Source organism: Rhea americana, unplaced genomic scaffold, assembly GCF_003343005.1.
Source record: "Rhea americana isolate MKP2758 unplaced genomic scaffold, rheAme1 scaffold_35, whole genome shotgun sequence".
Taxonomy (NCBI): Eukaryota; Metazoa; Chordata; class Aves; order Rheiformes; family Rheidae; genus Rhea; species Rhea americana.
This window is the reverse complement of record NW_028186479.1, coordinates 5926138-5948054: the sequence shown is the minus strand read 5'-3', so window position 1 is coordinate 5948054 and position 21917 is coordinate 5926138. Positions and strand designations below refer to the sequence as shown.

General features: G+C 44.9%; 2 protein-coding genes across 4 annotated transcripts in view; one reads left to right on the top strand and one right to left on the bottom strand.

The window, feature by feature from the left end:
* Positions 1 to 281: 281 nt before the first annotated feature.
* CCR9 (C-C motif chemokine receptor 9) lies at positions 282 to 2286 on the top strand. Its single transcript, XM_085311761.1, has 2 exons — positions 282 to 299; positions 1123 to 2286. Exons 1-2 carry the CDS (start codon positions 282 to 284, stop codon positions 2284 to 2286), a joined length of 1182 nt encoding a protein of 393 aa, XP_085167887.1.
* A 4749-nt stretch (positions 2287 to 7035) lies between these two features.
* The window catches only part of FYCO1 (FYVE and coiled-coil domain autophagy adaptor 1), a 55541-nt gene continuing 40659 nt past the window's right edge, over positions 7036 to 21917 (bottom strand). For 2 of the 3 annotated variants that reach the window (XM_085311876.1, XM_085311878.1), the window contains exons 15-18: positions 15062 to 15157; positions 12922 to 13132; positions 11417 to 11526; positions 7036 to 10965 (exon numbers count right to left, since the gene is read on the bottom strand). In XM_085311876.1, the coding sequence (XP_085168002.1) occupies positions 10890 to 10965; positions 11417 to 11526; positions 12922 to 13132; positions 15062 to 15157 (493 nt within the window). In that variant the 3' untranslated portion in view covers positions 7036 to 10889. The remainder of the gene's footprint in view (positions 10966 to 11416; positions 11527 to 12921; positions 13133 to 15061; positions 15158 to 21917) is intronic. The other variant, XM_085311877.1, reaches the window with a different exon arrangement.

Genomic DNA, 21917 nt, shown 5'->3' with positions numbered 1-21917 from the left:
TTTCAGACCAGCGACATGAATTAGTTTGGTTCATTCTTCAGCCTGCCAGACTCATTTCAAAGGGACAAGACCAGGCATGGGAGCTGACACAACGGTTTSGTCCAGAAAGCTTGCTGCGAGTCCTTCGGAGGTTTCTTTTAAAAAGGAAAAAACAAACAAACAAACAAAAAAAAAAACCCCACAGTTCTATTTCAAAGCTATTTCAAATCACTTGTTTTCCCTCCATCTTCCCTCTCTAGGTTACTGTGCCTTCTTCAAGACTGAGTAAAGATTGGCTAAAGATGGCATTTACAAGCATAGTGAGTATACACTTGTACAYGCTTGTATTGTTGTATAATCTTACTTTTTCTTTCCCATCTTTTTGCCCTCATCAATTTTCTAGCTCTCCTGAGCCTACAGTGCAGCTCTGCCATAGCAGCAAAACAAAGCCTTTTTCGTCGCCTCTTTCCAGGATTTGGGGAYTATGGGTGGGATTATGTATTTTGTTACATGTATCAAGCTGGACTATTGCARATGGTCTGACACAGGTAAGGCTATCACCACCTGCCGTTTTAGTGCTTGAAGTGGGCTAGAGGTTGGGAACAGCTCTTTTGTAAAGAGTTTGTTAGTCAGCAAACTCAAAGCGGTAGACGAATACTGAGCATAAGTAGTAGCGGTCACAGTAAGTGCACTAGAGCATCTGGCTCCACCCCAGAGGCCAAACTCGAACATTTTTAGTTGGAGGTGAAAGCAGCATGTGGCCGTTTCTAAAGGCTGAGTTTTGCAGCAGCTCAGTAGAAAGTTTGCTCCCCACCAAATGTCTCCTACAGCAGCTCATGGTGCTGATGGGAAGGCTCCTGCTGTTTTTTTGTTGTTGTTGTTTCTTTGTTTGTTTTTGCTGTTGTTACTGCAGAAAGACCAAGCTGTCTTTTGGCCTCTTTGGAGCAAGGATTAGTTGTTTAGATGTTGGGTGCAGGCACATTTCAAGCAGTCTGAAATGCACTATACTTCACCGGGAGCCTTTTTACTTCTTATCTAAATAGGATATACTGAGAATCTTAAATTACATCTGATGGAGAGGGTCAAATTTATGCTGTATTGAACCAYCTCTTCAACACAAATTTATCTGATGCTCCATTGCAGGTCACCCACCATGACAGGACCAGCCTGGGTTATTATAAGAATGACAGCACTGTGATGTCTTTGTCTGGAAACGTTTTAAATGACACAGATTTCATGTGTGACAAGAGGCAGGTCATGAAGTTTGCTAGAACTTTCCTGCCAGTATTTTTCTGGCTTGTCTTCTCTGTGGGCACGGTGGGAAATGCTTTAGTCGTGCTTGTCTATTGCAAATACCGCTTCAGRAAGAGCATGACGGATCGGTACTTGCTGCACTTGGCCATTGCTGATCTGCTCTTGCTTTTCACCCTCCCTTTCTGGGCCAAAGCTGCCTCTGATGGCTGGATCTTTAAGAGTTTCATGTGCAAAACTGTCAACAGYATGTATAAAATCAACTTCTATGGCTGCACCTTGTTTCTAACGTGCATCAGTTTTGACAGGTACATCACTGTTGTCCAGGCAACAAAAGCTAAAAATTCTAAGCAAAAAAGGTTTCTGCGCAGCAAACTCATGTGCTTGGCTGTATGGCTGATATCTGTGAGCCTGTGCATCCCAGAAATTGTGTACAGTGAAAGTAGGCAAGTTGGCAACGTAACAGCTTGTAAAATGACATACCCACCAACCATCAACAGGACCTTCAGAGTTACTGTCCTGGCTTTGAAAATCACGATAGGATTCTTCCTTCCRCTCCTTGTCATGGTTATTTGTTACACTCTTATCATCAACACCCTCCTTCAAGCCAAAAGATCCCAAAAGCAGAAATCATTGAAGATCATCACCACCATTATCACCACTTTCCTCCTCTCTCAATTCCCGTACAATAGTGTTTTGCTAGTCAAAACCATCAACACGTACACCAGTGTCGTGCACAACTGTCAGGCTGCCAACTGGATGGACATCGGGCTGCAGGTCACCCAGAGCATCGCCTTCCTGCACAGCTGCCTCAACCCCTTCCTCTACGTCTTTGCTGGGGAGCGCTTCAGGAAAGCGCTCTGTAGGATTATGCACAGCTTCGTCCACTGCTCGAGCGGAGGCCAAGACCAATGCTCCTCCGTGTACGACAGCCAGGAGCGGAGCTCAAACTGGTCTTTTGCGATGCTGGGGAGACGACGAGTGAGAAGCTCCCTGACCCTGAGCACCCATTTGAACTTCTCTATCGTGCCCCCCTCCTGCCAAGCCCTCATGTAAGTTGGTACCTCCTGCTCCCAAAACCGGCTCTCCGACACCGTTCATACACCCCAAAGACTCTCTCAGAGGAAGAACTCGCCACCGTGTGTCAGGGCTTGCTTTTGCAAGGGGTGGTGCATGCAGGCCTTCTGCTGGCCCCAGCGGGAGCGGAGGGCGTTCGGGGCTCCTTGCACACCCCATCGGTGCCTTGCAGGACCAAGCCCTGGATTCTTAGCTGAAAGGAAGTGAAACCTTGAACGCGAAGCAACAAAACGGAGCGATACTAATTGTAAGCAGAACCGATAGAAGATAAAAGCTGTCTTTGTGACAGCTGTAAATACCCAACCCATCTGTGGCTTGCACCACAACTTGAAATAACAAGCATCTTGGGGAAACAATGATCTCAGCTACCACGGCAACAGCCACACATCAGGCAGGATGAGCCAGTGGTCCCATCCATAACAAGTATCAGGAAAGATATTTTTGTCTTCATTTGTCGTTTCAATCAGGGTCTTGTCCAGAGGTGGTTGGAGTCGAAAGCCCTATCGGTTCGTTTCTACATCATTTATGAAAAATGCTGAAGTCCTTTCACTAGGTGTCCTCTAGAAAAGTCTACATTTGAGTCAAGCTGAAGTCGTGATCAACCTTGTGATCCCCTCAGACCAGTGCTCAGCTGCATCTTCTAAAATTCAAAATAGCCTCCCAGTGCACCAAACCAACTCCAGATTTCCTCAAATGTAAGCAAAAGCAGCCTTTAGCTCTTATGATATTTTATTTAGTCTCTGATATGTGAATGGTATTCCCTGTGTGCTGTCTTGTTCTGCTGAACGGATAGTTGTTGCAAAGGAAAGCTGATCTTTTGTGTTCATAAAGTGATCATTATAGAACTAGATTGATTTTTTCCCCAGTTTTAGCTGTTTGATGTAACATGAAACCATCCCCCAGCATGTAATTTGGTATTGGAATTTTGTGTGGTCTCTGCCTTAGCAAATCACACCACGCAATAAAAAATCCAGTGGGATYGGATGCTTTGATTTCTCTGTCCCAGGGAGATTTGCTGTAGTACGGTGAACAGCCATAGTAAACCAAAACACCCACTCCAAACCAATGACCGGATGAGCCATCGGAGRGGAGGGTGCATTTTGGAAGGGGAGCCGCTTCCCGAGGGTGCGGGAGGAGGGGGCCGCCCTGGGCACGCGCTTCCCACCTCCCACCATGGGAGACAGGGCTGGGATCCCACCAAGGTCCAGGTTGCATCTGGGGGAAGCTAATGTGCCGGCTGGGCCGGCCTGGCAATCCTGCCGCCTGGATGCCGAACGCTGCCCCCTGCCCCGTGCAAACCCCATTGCTCCTTTTCAGTCACCCAGTTTTCAATTTGTTTTTTAACAGCTTCAAGCATGGATAGCAGATTTGTCTCAAAAAAAAAAAAAAAAGAAAAGAAAAAAAGCCCTTCTGAACTTTACTTACCTGGAGGGGAAGGGACAGAAATGAGGAACCGGGAAATCGTCCCGCTTCTGCAGTTGTTCTTCGTAACAGTTWTTGGCGCTGAAGCCTTAATTCCTCTCCACACCGCACACAGCCTTGGCTGCTACTCCCCGCCCCACGAATTAGTGTGCAAACCTGAGCTGCGGCCCGGCCTCGCGGCCCAGCTCCCGGCGGCGAGCGCCTCTTCGCCGCGCCGCTTTCCCGCGGCCCCGGGGTCCCCCGCGCGGAGCCACSGCCGGCGCTCGGGCAGGAAGCGGGTGTTTAACGGCGGCCGCTCCAAAAATGACCATCAGTAGGTATGAAAAAAAAAAAGGAAAAATAAAAAGAAAAATCTGTGCTGGAAGAGCAAGCCAGGCCGAGCGGGAGGCCCGGGGAGGAGGGCTGCTTCTCGTGCCGCGCTCGGCGAGAGCCTGCACYGCGCGTCCCCCTTGCCCCCGGCGTATGCCTGACCTTCCTTACTGCATTTCCCCTTCCCGCTCTTCGGATTTCGGCGCCTTTCGGATGAGGGTAAAGAGGCTCCCTCGCGGCGTGATACACGGTGGGAAATCTTCACGCTCGGTCGCTCAGCGAAACCACCGAGGCTTGCGAAAGGGCGCCGAGCTTCGGCTGCCCGGGGGCTGCGGACGCCCTGCCCCGAGTCCCACTCCCCGCGATACGCCGCCGTGCCCGGGGGGCTCACTCCCGGCGCCCCTGCAGCGGCGGGTCCCCGCTGGGCACCCCAAGGCGGAGGACGGCCTTTCGCCGGCCCTGGCGCCTCCCGCGGGGCGGGAGTTTTGAGCTGCCCGTGTCAGGAGGTGTCTGGATGAATCCCTAGAGCCTTCTCCTGCCCTAGCTGGTTTTTCACCTTTCCCTGCAATTCACGGGCAGCAGGCAATACCCAAAGGCTTTGGGAAAGCCCTCCACATCTAGCCCTTTCTGCATGGCTGGGGAAGGCAGCGTCTCCTCCTCCGGGAGCCAGGCACACAGCAAACTYGCCCCTGCTTTCGGGCAAGCATCAGCATCTGGTGCTCCGGCTGGCGCRGCGCAATGCAGTCCGGGCGCGGGAGGCGTGAGACACGGATACCGCCCCCGATTTCCTTTGGCCTCAAATCTAACAGGTCACGTAAGGTTGCTGTATTTCCCACCGCGGGTGCAGACTGCTGAACCCCAGATCAGTGCACTGGTCTCCCTCGATCTCCTCTCCGTGCTCCCGCTAACCGGAGCAAGGCACCTGGTAGGATCCTTGGAGCCAAATGCAAGCGAGCGCGGGTTTAATAAAGCAACACTAAATTTCTCCACCCTACTCACAGTTCTACGACCACACAAGGAAACCTCCACCCTGCTACAGGCTATTTAGCAGCAGGAATGAACGCGGCAATAACGCTCCCGGCGCGGGCAGCAGCCCTGCGGCAGCACGGGGCTGCCCTCGGCCAGCTGCGCAGGCAGCTGTGACTCGTGGGCACGCAGCAGCCTCGCACGCTGCCTGCGGTACGGGCGGCGGAAGTTGAGACAGCTGATTGAGAAACTTTCGCTTTCTGCAAACTCATTTAACTGATGAGCTGAAACACGGGGCACGCTGTATAAGAACGCCACTTCCAAATGGCAGGAAAGCTACGGAAAGGAACGGGAGAACTGCTAGGGATGCTGCAAGCATCTCCCAAGTCATGGTAAACATGGTAGCCCAGGTGTATCGGATCGGGAAGCAGATCCCTCCCGCTGAGCTTGGCGTGCGTAAACCCACCATTTCCAAACAGATCTGGATCAGTTATGCATGATTTAACTGATCAAATACCTTAGCGCCAGTGTCCGGAGAGCTGCCCATCTCTTCCAAGCCTCCCGGGCCCTATCAATTCAGAAACCTTAGATCTGGACTATGAAAAGTCCCTGCGACGGTTCAGTGGCTAATGGAGAGGATGCTGCTGTTTCACGGCAGCTCTGCCGGCACTTACCTTGCTAGTGCATGCCGTGAGTAAGACAGGCTTAGAAAAGCTGGGGAAAAGCACCACGCGCCTCAGAAGCACAGTCCAGATGGCAGAATGCCCTCCTGGGTGTGCCAAAGCCGGGATTTGGGGCACATGCCAAGAAAATAGGTGGGTTAAAACCCCATATTAGACAGACTGAGGGCTAGGAGAGACTTGCCCCTAACACCRAGAAGCACGGGTGGTCTCGATCACTATGGCTAAATGTCAGTTATCGGAGACRTAGATATGGACTTCCCACAAGTGCAGCAGAGCTGTTGAACAGCAACAGTACAGTCACCTATGCTGGTACATTCGGTAACGTAAAATTTCAATCTTTGCCGTTCCCTTGCACTGCAGGCTAGACTTCAGTGAAGACTTTTTTAGACAGCTGCCTCCGAGCAAGGAGCCCGGGCTGCTGCTCCCGCCGGTGYGCGGGGAAGGGAAGCGGCCCAGCCGGCACCCAGCAGCAAACTCCTCCGAGGAAACAGGAATAAGCAGCAGGTTTGGGGGGAAGGAGGGAGGAGGGGAAGAAAGAAAGAAAAGAGRCCAGGTGGGCCCAGAAGCTCACATTAGCCTACATGTTTGCCACAGGGCTGCGACCGCCCAGGCAAGTACGGATTTCCCTCCCCGCCTCAGCAAGACGTGACCTGGGAAGAGCGTCTCCGACTCGCACAGCGCTTCCCCCTCTCCCACAGCCGCTCAGCACGGACGGGACATACGGGCTCTGTCAGGACACGGAAGAGACCCTGCTCTATAAGGAAATGAGGGAAAGGCTTGGGAGAAAAAAATCAGATCAGGGTCTGAATTCCCGGCCGCCCCATTTAAGCAGGCTTTCAGTGCTGGTGCGGAGGGAGAGCTGGCCGTACGCTTCTTCGGAGGATGAGCTTTGAGAAAAGGCGGCCGGATGCGGTTATCCGCTTCGGCCAAAGGGCAACGCTGCTTGGAAGAGCGTAATCCCTGCCCGTTGGGGCGCTTTGTTTTTGTCCCAGGCGGGGAGCGACGGCTGGTGAAGGCGCTGGCGGACGCGACCGTGACGGGGAGGCGCTAGCTGGGGCCGCGGCGCTGCGCTGCCTCTGGGCGCCAGCCTGTTCCCAGCCTCTGCGGGCCACGAGCCCACGGCGACGCTGCCTCTAGCTCGGGGACCAGCTCACCCACSCCCCCATTAAGGATCTCCGCTGCTGCTGTGCTGCACCGTGTGGATGTGCCCTTCGTAACTCCACCAGCAAGGCAAACTAGAGGAACAATCCTTATTTTYTAGGATTTTTTCCTGCTCAGAAGTAGATCACACAATCATCTGATTTGAGTTTAAGGCAAACTCTACAAGGTAGAAAAGTGACATACGCTCTTAATGATATAGATTTTTATTTATTTAATTCCTGAGGTTAAAAAAGGGGGAAAAAAAATCAGAAAACATCCCAGTACACAGTCATCTACGTCCCTGTAACTGTACAAACGTTGGTATACATAAATCTTTTTTCCCCCTTCTGGAACGTGAAATTTGATGTGAACAGGCTGTGAAGTATTTTGGCAAGTAAGAGCAAGAGATGTTTCAAAACAAGTTACAATATATTRTGATAAGCATTATTAAAACTACAGTGCAATTTAAATTTTTTTAAAAAGGAGCAAAGTCAGGCATTTGCAGCTTTGCTACTTTGTAATGCAGTAAACTCTTGTGCAATATATGTCAGTGATTTTTCCTAAACCAATGTGGAGTAATGTTCATAGAAATTTAAAGGAACACTGTCATTTTCTTAAAGCAACTATGCTCTTTCCTTTGCATAAACCTCTGGAAAACAAATTATTACTCTCCACTTGTCTAGCTCCCAGAAAGAACACCCAGTTGCTCATGCTGTCCACAACATATACTCTTTGCCACATAAATTTAACATCCCCTTAAATTAATGTTATGATCAATTTTAAGTATTTCTTCTTTCTTATTTGCATTGCCAGGGATGGTCAGTTCCTAAAGGGCCCAGATCAGAGCACCTGAGCATCCGCAGGTAAACAGACGCATCAGTGTCACTGGAAAACCCCACGCGCACAAGTTCTCCTGAGCTGGGCTGTAAGGTGCTTGAACGAGATCAGTTCTTGTAGGAACCCGTCCTTGCGGTAAGTCCTGTGTCGGGCTCCTGCGACTCCCTTAATAAACGGTCTGGGACAACAGCAAGTTCTTCACCATCTTCTTGGCCCAGCCTCCGAGACGGAAGAATGCCCCTCTTCTAGGTTACACAATGGGATTCCTGTTCTCCTTAAATAGTTCCTTTAAACACCTGCGCTCTTGTTCACTTGGTGTGCTTTACCATTTTAAATATTTCCTCTTTTTAAACTTTTTCTCCCTCTTAAATACTCCCCTTGTTAGCTGGAGGCAAATATTTCCTTTTCATTTATAAGCTGCAGGTTTTGGCTCTCACTCATCTTGCTCTTTCAGAACGCAAAGAAATTATAAAACTATTCTCACAGGGCAGAAAAAGTCTGAAGAAAAGGTGCTCTAAAGACTCAAAGGCTAAATAAAAAGAACTCAGTGTTTTTATTCCCTTCCCCCTTACTGAACAGGACAGGGCCAATTACTTTAAGAATTGCATAAATGGTAGCTTAAAAATATTTGCCACAGGATGCAAAAAAATGTTAAGAGCTAGGATGCAGAGAGGAAATCCAGAGGCAACTCTGTCAAACACTTGAGTAGAGATAGTTCAAACACTTCTGAGCTGATGTCATATTTTGACCTATTTGACAGTGTCCCTTTAACTTACATTTGGCATTTTAAGAAAGATATCCTAGTGAAATTAGTATTCTAACAACAGCAAAATGCTTTCAAAAAACAAAAAAAAAAAAACAAACAAAAAAAAAAACACACCTAAAAGCTTAATGAAAACTGCAACAAATTTCAGTTACAGTTCTGTGAAATTGCACAGCATATGGTACACAGTATTCAATTTTTAAGCAATAAATTTCTTATTACCTAATTAAATACAAAATATAGCTTCAACACTGAAATATACCRTAATTCATGAACTGATCAGTGCATTGTTTATTGCCCACCTCAGTCTCTTGTCCATCGCATTTTAATGCATACGGCCAGGTATGCAAGGGTTTAACTGTGTTGCATCCTGACCCCACAGGAGTAGAAGWAAAGCAGCTTGTGCCTTTCCTTTTGAGAGCACACCTCTGCTTGGCAGATGCTACACAGCACCACTTAAATATTGTAAAGAACATCTAAAGGGAAGGGAAAGTTACTGYCGGGCCAGACATCCCAGCTGGAGAAGCTTCCCAGTTTCAGCTTGGTGCCACCCCGAGTGCAATTTGTTCTATTAGAAAGCCTATACATGCAACCCAAAATCTGCACAGCCCAGGAAGGGGAGTCATTCTTCCCCCATCTTTTTCAAGATCAGTATATTTATATCGTGATAGCAACTGGCATGAGTGACTACTARCATTTAAATTTATCTGCTAGTCACTACCTCCTTCTCTCTCCTATTAGCAGAAATCTCCTTCTATCCCAGCTGCTTATATTTAAAGATCAAACACTTGTCTTGTGAYTATTACCTTTTAAACAACCAGGCTCTTGCTGTACAATGAGATCTCCTATGGGTAGTGAATTGGACCAGCAGTACATAAATGTCAGCTGGATCCTCCAAACTTCCTCCCCTAGCTGAGCTGATCCCTCCATTCCCTGCCCTTGMTTTTACATGCATGTCTCTGCGCTTTCTTTCCTTATCCCTTGATCATTTACTTCAGCTTGTACTTGCTATTCTTCATCTCCCTCCCGTTTTATTTTCTGTGTCCCACCATGACCCTTGTGTATGAGCAATAGTTGCCACCAAGAGTCTACAGGCTTTCTGGTCTGGAGCTTTCTTTCTGGAGCTGGTCTTCTACCAATTGCTGCAATAAAAAAACTCCCAGAGCCTGAAGTTTCCTTGGGAAGACAACAACATGGAAAAAATAAGACATGTCTAAAATTATGATGAAGGCTGGTTGGGAGACACCACTTTTCTCCTGCCAAAATATTTTAAACGGAAAATATACTTTCAGATATTTTGACAAAAAGTTGAAATTCTGTATAGAAAGCAGACAGTTTGCATGGATATTTTATATAAATGAAAATTCATTCTTCCTTCCCTCAACATGCAGTATGTTTATAGGCAGCTCTGTCCCTAGATTTGAGATGGGAAGTTAGCAGTTTGCTATGGCCCAGCAAATACTCAGAGGCAGAGATGAAAACAAGGGTTAGGAAACGGGCAAAATACACTGACATAGGATGGAGAGCTTACCARGGCTGGATATGCATTCAATTTTAGATGGACTTTTTGAGACTGTTTCAAACACTCTTGCTACCTTCCACTTGGTCTAGAGGAAGGCCTCCTTACAGGCTGCTTTCCTGTGAATGCTGATGACTAAGGTGCTAAAGCAGAAAGAGAAACGCTCTTCTTCCTAATATCACACAGTGAGTGGTACTTATTCTGCAGATTATACTCCTGATTCTGCCACTGATACTCACCCTAAGTGCTGATTTCAATGGATCAAATTGCAGAGTATGGTGAGCAGAAGTGGAAGGAGTTGGTGCTCTATCTTTGATTGTTTTGTAATGGGTAGGTAATACCACAGTATTTTTAAAAGCTACTTACGACTTAGGAAATCTTAGCCCAAAATGTAAAAAAACTCTATATTTGCTGTTTATAAAACTTGAAAAAGACAAAAAAAATTCTAGATGGATTACAACATATGCCTGCAAAGACTGATGTATTGCATAGCTATTCTGACACTACAACCAGTAGAGCAGAAGAGAAATGGGTATGCTTACTCTCCACTGAAGAGGTCAACAAAAACAAGCATTTTTCTTCAAGTTTCCTTTTGAAATTTTTTKGGGGGAAGAAAAGTCTTTCAGCTTTGAGTATAGAATTTGAGATTCCATTTAGAGAGCCCTTCCTTTATTTTTCTCCCCACTGAAGAAAAATTTAATTGGAACATTACTTGACCTGTTAAATCAAGCAACATGGCTTTTGAGCAATCTGTACACAGTACAGAATCATTAGTGTTCCTAAAACAGCTTCCTCTTCCTAGTGTGCACATGTTCTCTAAGCTTGTTATAACTATTGCATAGTTTCCAAATCCTCAAACACATTGGTAGCCATATTACTTTCATATACATAAATAATAGCATTTCTTAAAAGTGTAATTAAAAATAACACAGTATTTTCAAGGCTATGGAAAATCACTTCCATCATAGATGACAGGTCGCTCGACAGTCAAGTGATAAAATACTCTTTTTGAGATAAATCTGTTGAGGGAAAAAAAAACAGGATGAGATGATCATGTTAGCTGAGGTCAGCTAGTCAGAAAGTCTACCAGTATATCCAATCTTTCACTTTACACTCAGGCAAAAACCCCACTTGTGTCTGAAAAGAAGTTTTTGTCTGCAGGAAGATTATCAGGTCTGTTGCTTATAAAATGACAGTCTTGACTAATATGACTTGAAAAAAGTCAAAAATTACTTGCTTACTTCTGTTTACCTCCTCAAAGGTTAAGACTGAAAAGTGGAATTACGCTATGGTGGGGGCAGGGACTGAAGAAAACAAGAGCTGAAGGTCTTCAGGCAAGCTGGAACCAATTGCTGGTACTTACTTCCAAATGGAAGTAAGTCATACCAGTAAAAACAACAGTATATCTCATCCATTCCACATTCTGTAAAATAAAGCTTATTTCACCTTTTACACTCAGCTAGGACCTACCTAGAAAATGTGTTGTCAAAGATCAGCATGTAGATACCAGAATTTCTGACTTTCACCTGTCCTCTGATATTTTCCTTATGTGAGTTGCAGCGGGTCATAGGAATAAGAACCTAAAATTAAATACAAATCAAAATGAAACTTATTGTTTGCTCTATAAGTTCACATTTGCCTTCAAAAAAGTATTTAAACCTCAGACATCTTGAAGTCCCCAAAGTGCGTTAATGCCTTCAAAACTCTATTTATTTTTACTGATTAGCATTAAAAATCCACTCAATCGAAAGTCTCATAATGTGACATCTATTTTCTTTTGATAACCCTTTTCTAACATTAATCTATGGCTATAAATCTCAGCTTTTGAGAGAGAATCAAATCCTGACCTTTTTTATGTAGTTTATCAATACAAATTTACTAACATCAGCAGTACTACATTAGAGCTATACAAGTATATTCAAGAGTAAATTCTAGCTAAGTATATCTTTTACAACATCCTTTTATATACCCTGTACTATTTTAAATGAATAAATAAATAAAATAAAACCTCCCTCAACAAATCTTTACTGTTTGTCTAAATTTGTAGCAAAACTAGGTGTAACATAGGCTGACTAACTTGCTATAACTTGCTGTTGGGCACAAAACTCAGGTGGTTTTCACCTCAGCACAACAGCTGACACAGATCAAAGTCAATTCTATACAACCCAAAGCTGTATCAAATAAACACATCAAGACAGAATCATTATTTAGTTTCCATTAGGCCTTCACATGAAGAAAACAGAGATTTTTATGAGTTAGGCATACTGCAGTGAATTAACTCATATTGTATAAATGATCTTTCTCCTCTTCCCCCAGTGAAATCACAGCCTTAGAGCATTTCCTAAGATAGTTGATCCAACCAACAGATGCCTTGTTTTCACTAAAACTCTGCAATGAGCCGAGTAATGCAAATTCACTTGAGGCACAATCCTCATGAAATACAGGCAATGCATATAAAAAAAATGGTGCCCTGGGCACTGGCAGGGTGATTTTGCAAGATGCAGGTACTTCATCAAAGCACTTAAGTATGTACTTAACTGTAAAAAACACAGGTAACCCAATCAATTCATCTATTTTCTTGTGGTCTCTGCTTAAAAGCCTGATAAGATCAGCCTTAAGCAAGCTGCAAAATAAGTAATATTGAGGACGGGGAAAAGATTTTTGCAGGTTGAGGCATTTATTTTTGCTTAACAAGAAGTGAGTGAATTTCAAATATGAACAATAGAAGCTACAATGCTTTTCAACTCAACTTTCCCAGGCAACATTAAATAATTAAATGTATCTCTGCCTTCAGGAGAACTGTAACTTAATTGGAGAAACAACTTCCTAAGACGCAACAGTAACTGGAATTGTTGTGAAGACCTACCAACTATTCTGACCAATTCCACGAGCTAGCTSATTGTACTGATTGTGCTGTGCTAGAGTTCTTGAGGTAGTAATGAAAGAAAATATCCGCTGGGAAATAAAGGCCTTACTTTGCACTGATCCAGTGGCGCTTCTTCTGATTCTTGGTAAACAACGCTGAAGGATATGCTTTTAGGGTCTGATGAAAATATCCAGCTAATTGTTAGGCCTGTCTCTGTCACGGTGATGGGAATGATACTGTAAGTGCTGGATTTAATGAACAGCTCTCTGTTGCCTTCTCCAAAATTTACGATGTCTTCAACTGTAAGGGGTAATTTTATCCTGTGAAGGAAAAAATACAATCACTTGAAGAGATCCAACCTAATTATTCAGGCAGAAACAATAAACATTGCTTTCTATTTTTTTATTATGTCAGGCAGACTCCACAGTGATGTTGGGGCAGGGCTACRAGATGCAGCAAAAGTGAGCCTTGGATAAAAGCAAGAACCACAGAAAAGATGACTGATAACAAGCATTTCTCTGCTCTGGCAAATGGGGACTTTATGCACTTATTTATTCCATTTTGACCATAAAAAGCTGAATTAAGCTTTTATTAAGCTTTTTTTGCTTAATAAAATGAATTAAGCTTTTTAATTAAGAGTTACCATGACAAAAGAGTCTGCTGCCCTCTATTGTTCCTTTTAAACACAAACTGTTGTCACCTTACTTTTCTAGATACTGTGCAGCAGGGGGGCACGGGCGATAGACGGATTGAATGTGAATAGCACTTCTCTCTAGATTTTCTGGAGCACTTAATGCTAAAGATCAGATCGCTTTAGCCAAACAAGCTGCATAAAAGCTGACTCAAAGTACCTCTAAACAGAAAGGAAGTTCTCAGTGTCCAGACATTCCTGAGTGCCACAGCATTTTATTAGCCTACCACATTTGGATGATATGCAGTGAGCTGCTTAAACAGGAGAATCATCTTCTCCAGGGGAAACATGCAATTTCTAAGAGCAGAGGATCTCACCTACAGTACCCTAAGTAAAACTGATATATCACTCTTTAGACTAGATAAATYGTTTCCCAAGCAATAGCCCACTGTAAATCACAGTACTGTGATATGTTTGTCAGCAGCTATCAAAAATCAACACATTTGCCAGAAGATAATGCACAACTACCATGATGATTTCCTGTTCTAGAGTAAGGAAGAATTCACTTTCCCCCATTACTGTGCAGTGCTTAGGGATTAAAGTTGATCTATTATAAGGGATTAAAGTTGATCTATTATAGCTATTTTACTCCAGCCAAAGAGGAAACTTTATAGGAAGTTTTACTTATCTCATTAGTTTTTCTTCTTAGGTGACTACCACCATGTCTCAGGTGACCTTTGGCTTTAGTAAACTAATGATCATTCCTGTTCTTGCCCTACTGCCCAGCTGTGACTCTAGTTACTGCTTCATTTGCCTGATTCTCTGAACAGCAGCAACAAAATCGAAACAATGATCAATTATCTCCTTGTAGTCAAAAATCTGAAACCTTCCCACGATTAAGCAAAAAATTCAAAGCTAGCCCTGAGGGACAAAGGAGAGTTTCTCCAAGTCATGGGGGTTTTGGTGTGTTAGATTCTCCCTTTGGCTGTGCAAGTGATATGCTGTTTTGCCATTGCACACAACTATTAATTTCTGAGCAGTATATATGCGGAAAGTTGTGTGCACACAGTTCACAGACATTGTGCAGAGGCTCAGCTGAACATTTTATGCTGATGCACACATCAACCAGAGTTGGCAGGACAGCTGCTGTGAGGCCTACCAATAAATAACAGGCCATGAATTCCCGCCCCAGCACAGAGGGACAACTAGCACCATACTCCCTGAYTTCCCCTTGCAGATGCTTCCAGAGATTACTAGAAGTCCACGGTCCTCTTCCTAAGCCCCTTCCTGTTCATGGCACCTCCTGCAGTAACAACAGAAAGGAAGTTTTTCTGATCCAAAATCTCTGCTCTTTCTTTTTTTTGGATCAAGGATCCTAATTTCTCCTTTTTTACCCACTTGCATGACAGTTTTGCAGAAGGGAAGAGAAARGACTTGGCTCATTGCTGCTGTTCTGCTTAGCTGAGCTATGCTYTCTGCTGCTCCTCAGACCAAATTCTGCCTTTAGACACAAGCAATCAGCTCCTGTGGGAGTCTGCAAGACTTATGCTCACATAGCTGATATCTGAGTTCAGCCTTTATTCTTTCAGTCTGGTAGTGATGAAACTGTTCTGCTTACATGATTTCTCCTGACTTCAACAAGCATATCTCAGCATCTTGAGCAACTTGCCACTCTTCTGATTCATCAAAGGTTGAAGAATTACATGTGCTGTTTCTAGGACAAGATAAAAGGAAAGCTGTTATTCTCTGGGTAGTAMGTGATCAAACATTGTCTGCTTGCTGATGTCTTCCCAAACTAGAAATGTTTTGATAGCTATGATGCCAAATTCTGGAATTTTTATTTTGTGTGTTTTAGTGACAAAAGTGCCCCAGACAAAACTGCAGCTCCAKTCTGCTACCTGCTGTGCAAATATATAAAACAGTTCCTATTCTGGTTTAATGAGCAAAGGGGAATGCATACATCCAGGACATYTCTTCAATAGTCTTGAAATGAATTCCCTATTCAGATGCTTCCAGGTTTTAAAGCTTCCCTGATAGGCAGAAATGGAAATGAATTAGAGATGGATCCTCTCTAATAAAAAATCCACATAGGGATGTGACACTGGTCCTGGATTTGATCCATGAGATGTTTTACAAATGTATTGTCTGGTTCTTTATTCTGACAGTGGTACTCAAAATGCATACTATGGCTGCAGAATCCCTATCATGTATCTTCTGTTATATGAGAAATACTGGATAATTCAAATAAGAGTACACTACAGAAACCGTTACAGGATGAAAAAAACACATGCCTCCTCCCCGCCATCATGTGTCTAGGAGACTGAAAGAAGTAAATRGAAGAACCTCCTATTTACTCCCTGCCTTGAAAGGGGTGAAAATTCTAGGGGTTCAGTGCAGTAGCATCAACTACGAATCACAGTGCTGGTGCACAGAGAGGTAGGTTGCACAGAGGAGAAATGAGTTTGAGGGTTAGTGAACAAATGCTGAAAGTTTCCAAGTAACGTAGTGCATCTCTAAGTGGTATTTACTTAGTTGCTCTGCATCTCAACATGTTTGCTAACTGAGACAATTAGGCTGTCATTTTCCCAGAAAAAATCAAAGATTCTTATACACAGGGAACCAATCACTTAGTTCCTTCCAAAAGCCAGTGGAATCTAAAAAAACGTATTATCACTTACGCCTGCTTTTGAACCATCAGGTGTAACCATGTAGCAAGGGTATAGGTCTTAAGCATTCTGTTGAGCCAGCTCTCAAAAACAATGCAAAGTTTATCATTTCTTTTAAATTCTAAAAGATCTTGCTCTACAAGCAGCACTACTGAGTAGAAGAGCATGAGAAAACACATCCAGGTAACAGCCACTTCTGCTCATCATTAGTAGAGTCTGACATGCTGTGTCAGCACACACTGCCATGTGCAAGTTTGTGGGGTAACAGTTTTGGTTGAAACCAGAATTTACTGTCCTGACCACAAATTAAACCACAAACACCCACTGTCTATGCATGCATCCCGAACCTATAAAGCACTATTATCTGTGGATTTCATGTTCTCTTATTCCTATAGCTTTTTGGACAACTTTTGACTTCTGCAAAGTCATGCCACTATCGTTAATACCCTAAGGAGACAGCTGTGAGCTACTAGGTAGGAAGGGGGAARGGGAGAGTTATAGAGAGAGGGTAGTCAGTAAAACACAACTCGGGTTGGGGGAGGTCTCCAACAAGTGCATGCGGGACATGGCTATGGGGCTCCCTTACACCTCTCCTGGGAAACCTGCAGGCATGACTACCTCTCTGAAATGCGTGTACACCAATGCACRCAGCATGGGGAACAAACAGGAGGAGCTGGAGATCTGTGTGCGGTCACAGGGCCATGATCTCATTGCTGTCACGGAGACATGGTGGGATAGCTTGCATGAATGGCAGAATTCCATGGCATGGAATGCTGCCATGGATGGGTATGTGCTTTTTAGGAGAGAAAGGCCAGGAAGGCGAGGTGGTGGAGTTGCTCTTYATGTGAGAGAGCAACTGGAATGCATCGAGCTCTGCCTAGGGGTGGAGGAGGAGGCAATCGAGAGCTTATGGGTAAAGATCAAGATGGGGGACACTGTTGTGGGTGTCTACTACAGGCCACCTGACCAGGAAGAGGAAGTCGATGAGGACTTCTACAGACAGYTGGAAGTAGCCTCATGATCACAGGCCCTGGTTYTCMTGGGRGACTTCRACCACCCCGATATCTGCTGTAAGGACAACATAGCTAGGCACAAACAGTCCAGGAGKCTCCTGCAATGCATTGATGATAACTTCTTCTCATAGGTTGTGGAGGAGCCTACGAGGAAGGGTGTCCTGCTGGACCTTATCYTAACCAACAAAGGAGGACTGGCTGGAGATGTGAAGGTTGARGGCAGCCTTGGCTGCAGTGACCATGAGATRGTGGAGTTCAGGATCTTGCTTGAAAGAAGTAAGGCAACAAGCAGGATTGCAACCCTGGACTTCAGGAGAACAGACTTTGGCCTCTTCAGAGACCTACTTGGAGGAATCTCATGGGTTAAGGCCCTACAAGGAAGGGAGGGGGCCAAGATAGCTASTTAATATTCAAGCATTACTTCCTGCAGGCTCAAGAGCAGTGCCTTCCCTRTGAGTAAGAARTGCAGCAAAGGGGGCAAGAGACTGCATGGGTGAGCAAGGAGCTCTTGGCAAAACTCGGACAGAAGAAGAAAGTACACAGAATGTGGAAGAGGGGACAGGCTACTTGGGAGAATTATAGGAATGCAGYCAGAGTATGTAGAGATGCWGYGAGGAAGGCTAAGGMCCAGCTGGAAYTGRGTCTGGCAAAGGACATTAAGGACCACAGGAAGGGCTTCTTCAAATACATCAGCAGCAAGAGGAGGACTAGGGAAAATGTGGGCCCACTACTGAATGGAGCAGGGGCCCTGGTGACAAGGGATACAGAGAAGGCAGAATTACTAAATGCCTTCTTTGCTTAGGTCTTCACTGCTAAGGGCAGCCCTCATGAATCCTGCAGCCTGGATGTAAGGGAGAAAGTCTGGAGAACTTTGGTTGAGGAGGATAGGATTAGAGATCTTCTGGGCAAACTTGACATCCACAAATTCATGGGCCCGGATGGGATGCACCCACGGGAACTGAGGAAGGTGGCAGATGTTGTTGCCAGGCCGCTCTCCATCATCTTTGAAAGGTCCTGGAGAACTGGAGAGGTGCCTGAGGACTGGAAGAAAGCCAATGTCACTCCAGTCTTCAAAAAGGGCAGGAAGGAGGAGCCAGACAACTATAGGCCAGTCAGCCTCACCTCCATCCCTGGGAAGGTGATGGAACAGCTCATCCTGGATGTCATCTCCAGACATATGGAGGAAAATATATCTCCAGACACACGTATTACAATAACATATCTCCAGACATATGGAGGAAAAGGTGATCAGGAGTAGCCAGCATGGATTCACCAAGGGGAAATCCTGCTTAACCAATCTAGGGTTATTCCTTCTCTGATGGAATGTCTGGCTGGGTAGATGAGGGCAGAGCAGTGGACGTTGTGTACCTTGACTTCAGCAAGGCTTTTGACACTGTCTCTCATAACATCCTCCTAGATAAGCTCAGGAAGTGTGGGYTAGATGAGTAGTCTGTGAGGTGGATTGAGAACTGGCTGAATGGCAGAGTTCAGAKGGTCGTCATCAGTGGCATGGAGTCTGGTTGGAGGCCTGTGGCTAGTGGAGTCCCCCAGGGATCAGTACTGGGTCCCATCTTGTTCAACTTCTTCATCAATGACCTGGATGAGGGGACAGAGTGCATCCTCAGCAAGTTTGCCAGTGATACCAAGCTGAGAGGACTGGCTGATACACCTGAGGGCTGTGCTACCTTTCAGAGAGACCTGGACAGGCTGGAGAGCTGAGTGGAGAGGAACCTCATAAGGTTCAACAAGGACAAGTGTAGAGTCCTGCACCTAGGGAAAAATAACCCTAGGCACCAGCACAAGCTGGGGGCTGACTTGCTCGAAAGCAGCTCTGCAGAGAAGGAGCTGGGAGTGCTGGTGGATGACAGATTGACCATGACCCAGCAATGTGCCCCTGTGACCAAAAAGGCCAATGGTCTCCTGGGGTGCATTAGGAAGAGTGTTGCCAGCAGGTGGAGGGAGGTGATCCTGCCCCTCTACTCAGCCCTGGGGAGGCCTCATCTCAAGGACTGTGTCCAGTTCTGGGCTCCCCAGGACAAGAGACATAGAGCTACTGGAGAGAGTCCAGCGTAGGGCTACAAAGATGATCAGAGGGCTGGAGCACCTGCCCTCTGAGGAATGGCTGCGAGAGCTGGGCCTCTTCAGCCTGGGGAAGAGAAGACTGAGGGGGGATCTTATCAATGTGTACAAGTACCTGAAGGGAGGGTGTCAAAGGGATGGGGCTAAACTCTTTTCAGTTGTCTCATGTGAAAGGACAAGAAGCAATGGGCAAAAACTGAACCACAGGAAGTTCCACCTGAATATGAGGAGGAATGTCTTCACTGTGAGTGATGGAGCACTGGCACAGGTTGCCCAGAGAGGCTGTGCAGTCTCCCTCTCTGGAGATATTCAAAACTCACCTGGATGCAACCCTGTCTAACATGCTSTAGGTGACCCTGCTTGAGCASRGGGGTTGGACTAGATGATCTCCRGAGGTCCCTTCCAACCTTACTGATTCTGTGATTCTATGAAGTAAGGCACAGATCCATGACTGAGAGCYCAAACCTGAGGCATAACCAAACATTCCTGGCCCAGTGAAATGCTGAAATGACATAGTAACTCTTTGTACATAAGGGTTGATTAACAGAACATTTACACAAATATTTAGAAACTGATACAAATCATTTAAYTATTAATTATCTACCTTTATAAGATAAGAAAGCTAATAAAATATAGCTTATAAACCTGCATATGTTTATTTGCACAGTCAGTGTGAAGTGCGATAGAAACTCTCCCTTCCCATCACGTAGGTATACAGCTTAATTTCACAGCCTTGAATTCATACAGATTAAGAGACCTACAAGACTGTGGAGAAGAGACAAACTCCATGATTTATTATGCAGTGCTATGAGTTCCATAATTAATCCATTAATTTCACCTTTCTTTGGGGATCCTGAAATGTAAATTAAACTCCAGGACCAACACATAGTCCATGCTCTGCTTCATCACAAGTCTTTTTTTTTTTTTTTTTTTTTTTTTTTTTTTTTTTTTTTTTTTTTTTTTTTTTTTTTGACTCTTCCTGCTGCAGCCTAACACATTCTTATACTGGAGTCCCCCTTTAGTTTGCCACTTGCTGCCCTAAYCAGCAAATTCAATGCACCTACTTGCTCTAGGCTAAGGAAATGGTAAGTCCCTATTTTGTCTCTTAAAGCCAAATGTATTACAATAACTGAACAAATCCTCCTTCTCTTCATGATATTCCATTTACCCAGATGGTCTAAACTGATGTCTGGAAGCACATGTAAAAAGCACAGGAAATAGCATGGTGATTTAACTGGACTTCTTGAGTCCAGCYGACAGGAGAATTTTTTCTTGTACGATCTGTTCACRCTAGGTGGCAGTCTGTGCAGCACTSAGAAGGCTCTTATGGCTTGCATGGTCCTAGCCAATACATATGCACCATTATATACACCTCACATASGGCTAATAACATTCAGACTGTTTCTCTTCTCTCTCTATTTTGTTTAAGTGAAATGAAGAGACCATGAGTGTGCCATAAGCAGGAAGAACTGGAAAAGACACTATGACAAGAAGAGAACACTTCTGGTTCATAAAGTCCTTGAGACAGACTGTTGGAAGCTGGAAGAGCATTCTGAACTATCATTTCATGCTTGTCCTGCTCTTACACTCTTCTTCAAACACCTGCTGTCAGTCACTGTCCCTCAGTTGGATAGCCTGGCCCAGCCTGGCTGTCCTTATATTTGGATACTTGGAAAGCATTTCTTACAAATGATACTAAAAATATTATGATGAACAGCAGGAGAGGCTTTTGGGGTTAGAAATAAGAAGTCCTTTTCAGAATTCATACCTGAAAAAAGCTGGTTCAACTTTGCTCCCTGCACTTTTTTTTTCCACAAGCACCTGAGCTCAGGCTGCCRCAGCTCAGTGTCTGAGATCTGGCTTCAAAAGGCTGAGCACTGAAAGCTCRTAAGCTGTCTGGCTGCTAGTAGCAAAATCATTTTTGAACAGAACTTCAGTCATGGTCAGAACCAYACTGAAATTTTGTGAAAGCTGGAAACTTGGAATGGAGACTGGAAGCAATACAGAGCCCCTTACAGCTGCTTAGCCCAGCAGGAACTTCTGTAAATGTCTCTAATGCCAAGAAACAGTCAAAGCAGTTATGCTGGAATGCATTAACGTTACCTTAGGCTCTCCTGTTACCTAACAGGTCAGAGATCCAGCCCAGTTACCAAAAACAGTTACCCTCCTCCTTTCCACTCTACAAAGAGAAAATGGAAAGACAACAGCAGAGAATCAGGAAACAGCCCTTGGAATGGGCAGAAAGAGAAGTAGGATTTAGGATGGAGCAGGGGGGGATACAGAGCTCACTGAGTTTGTAATAGGTTACAAGCGTCTTGTATGTATGGGTGGGAGGGAGATGGAAGGGTTTCAGACATGACCTGATGTGTGCGGGGATGGAAAACATCAATGAAAAAGAAGTGATGGGAGAAAAAGCCTCTAGTATGTGTTGTGGGTGATCCTCATATTGGTAYTAGGAAATCCCAGCTATTTCTCAGTAAAATTGTAGGATTTAACTGTACTACATCATGTATGGACAAACCAAAAGGCTGTCCTCTGCCTTAAAATTGCTTGCAATCTATCTGTAAGACCACGGGCTGCTGGTGCATACAGAGAACCTTAGGAAACAATCATGATTGAGGATCTCYGAGCAACAAGTCCGACCATGCAAAATTTTTTTAGATTTCTTTAGTAGGTATTGCGATTAAGGAAGAGATTTTAGAAAGGCCCTGAAATG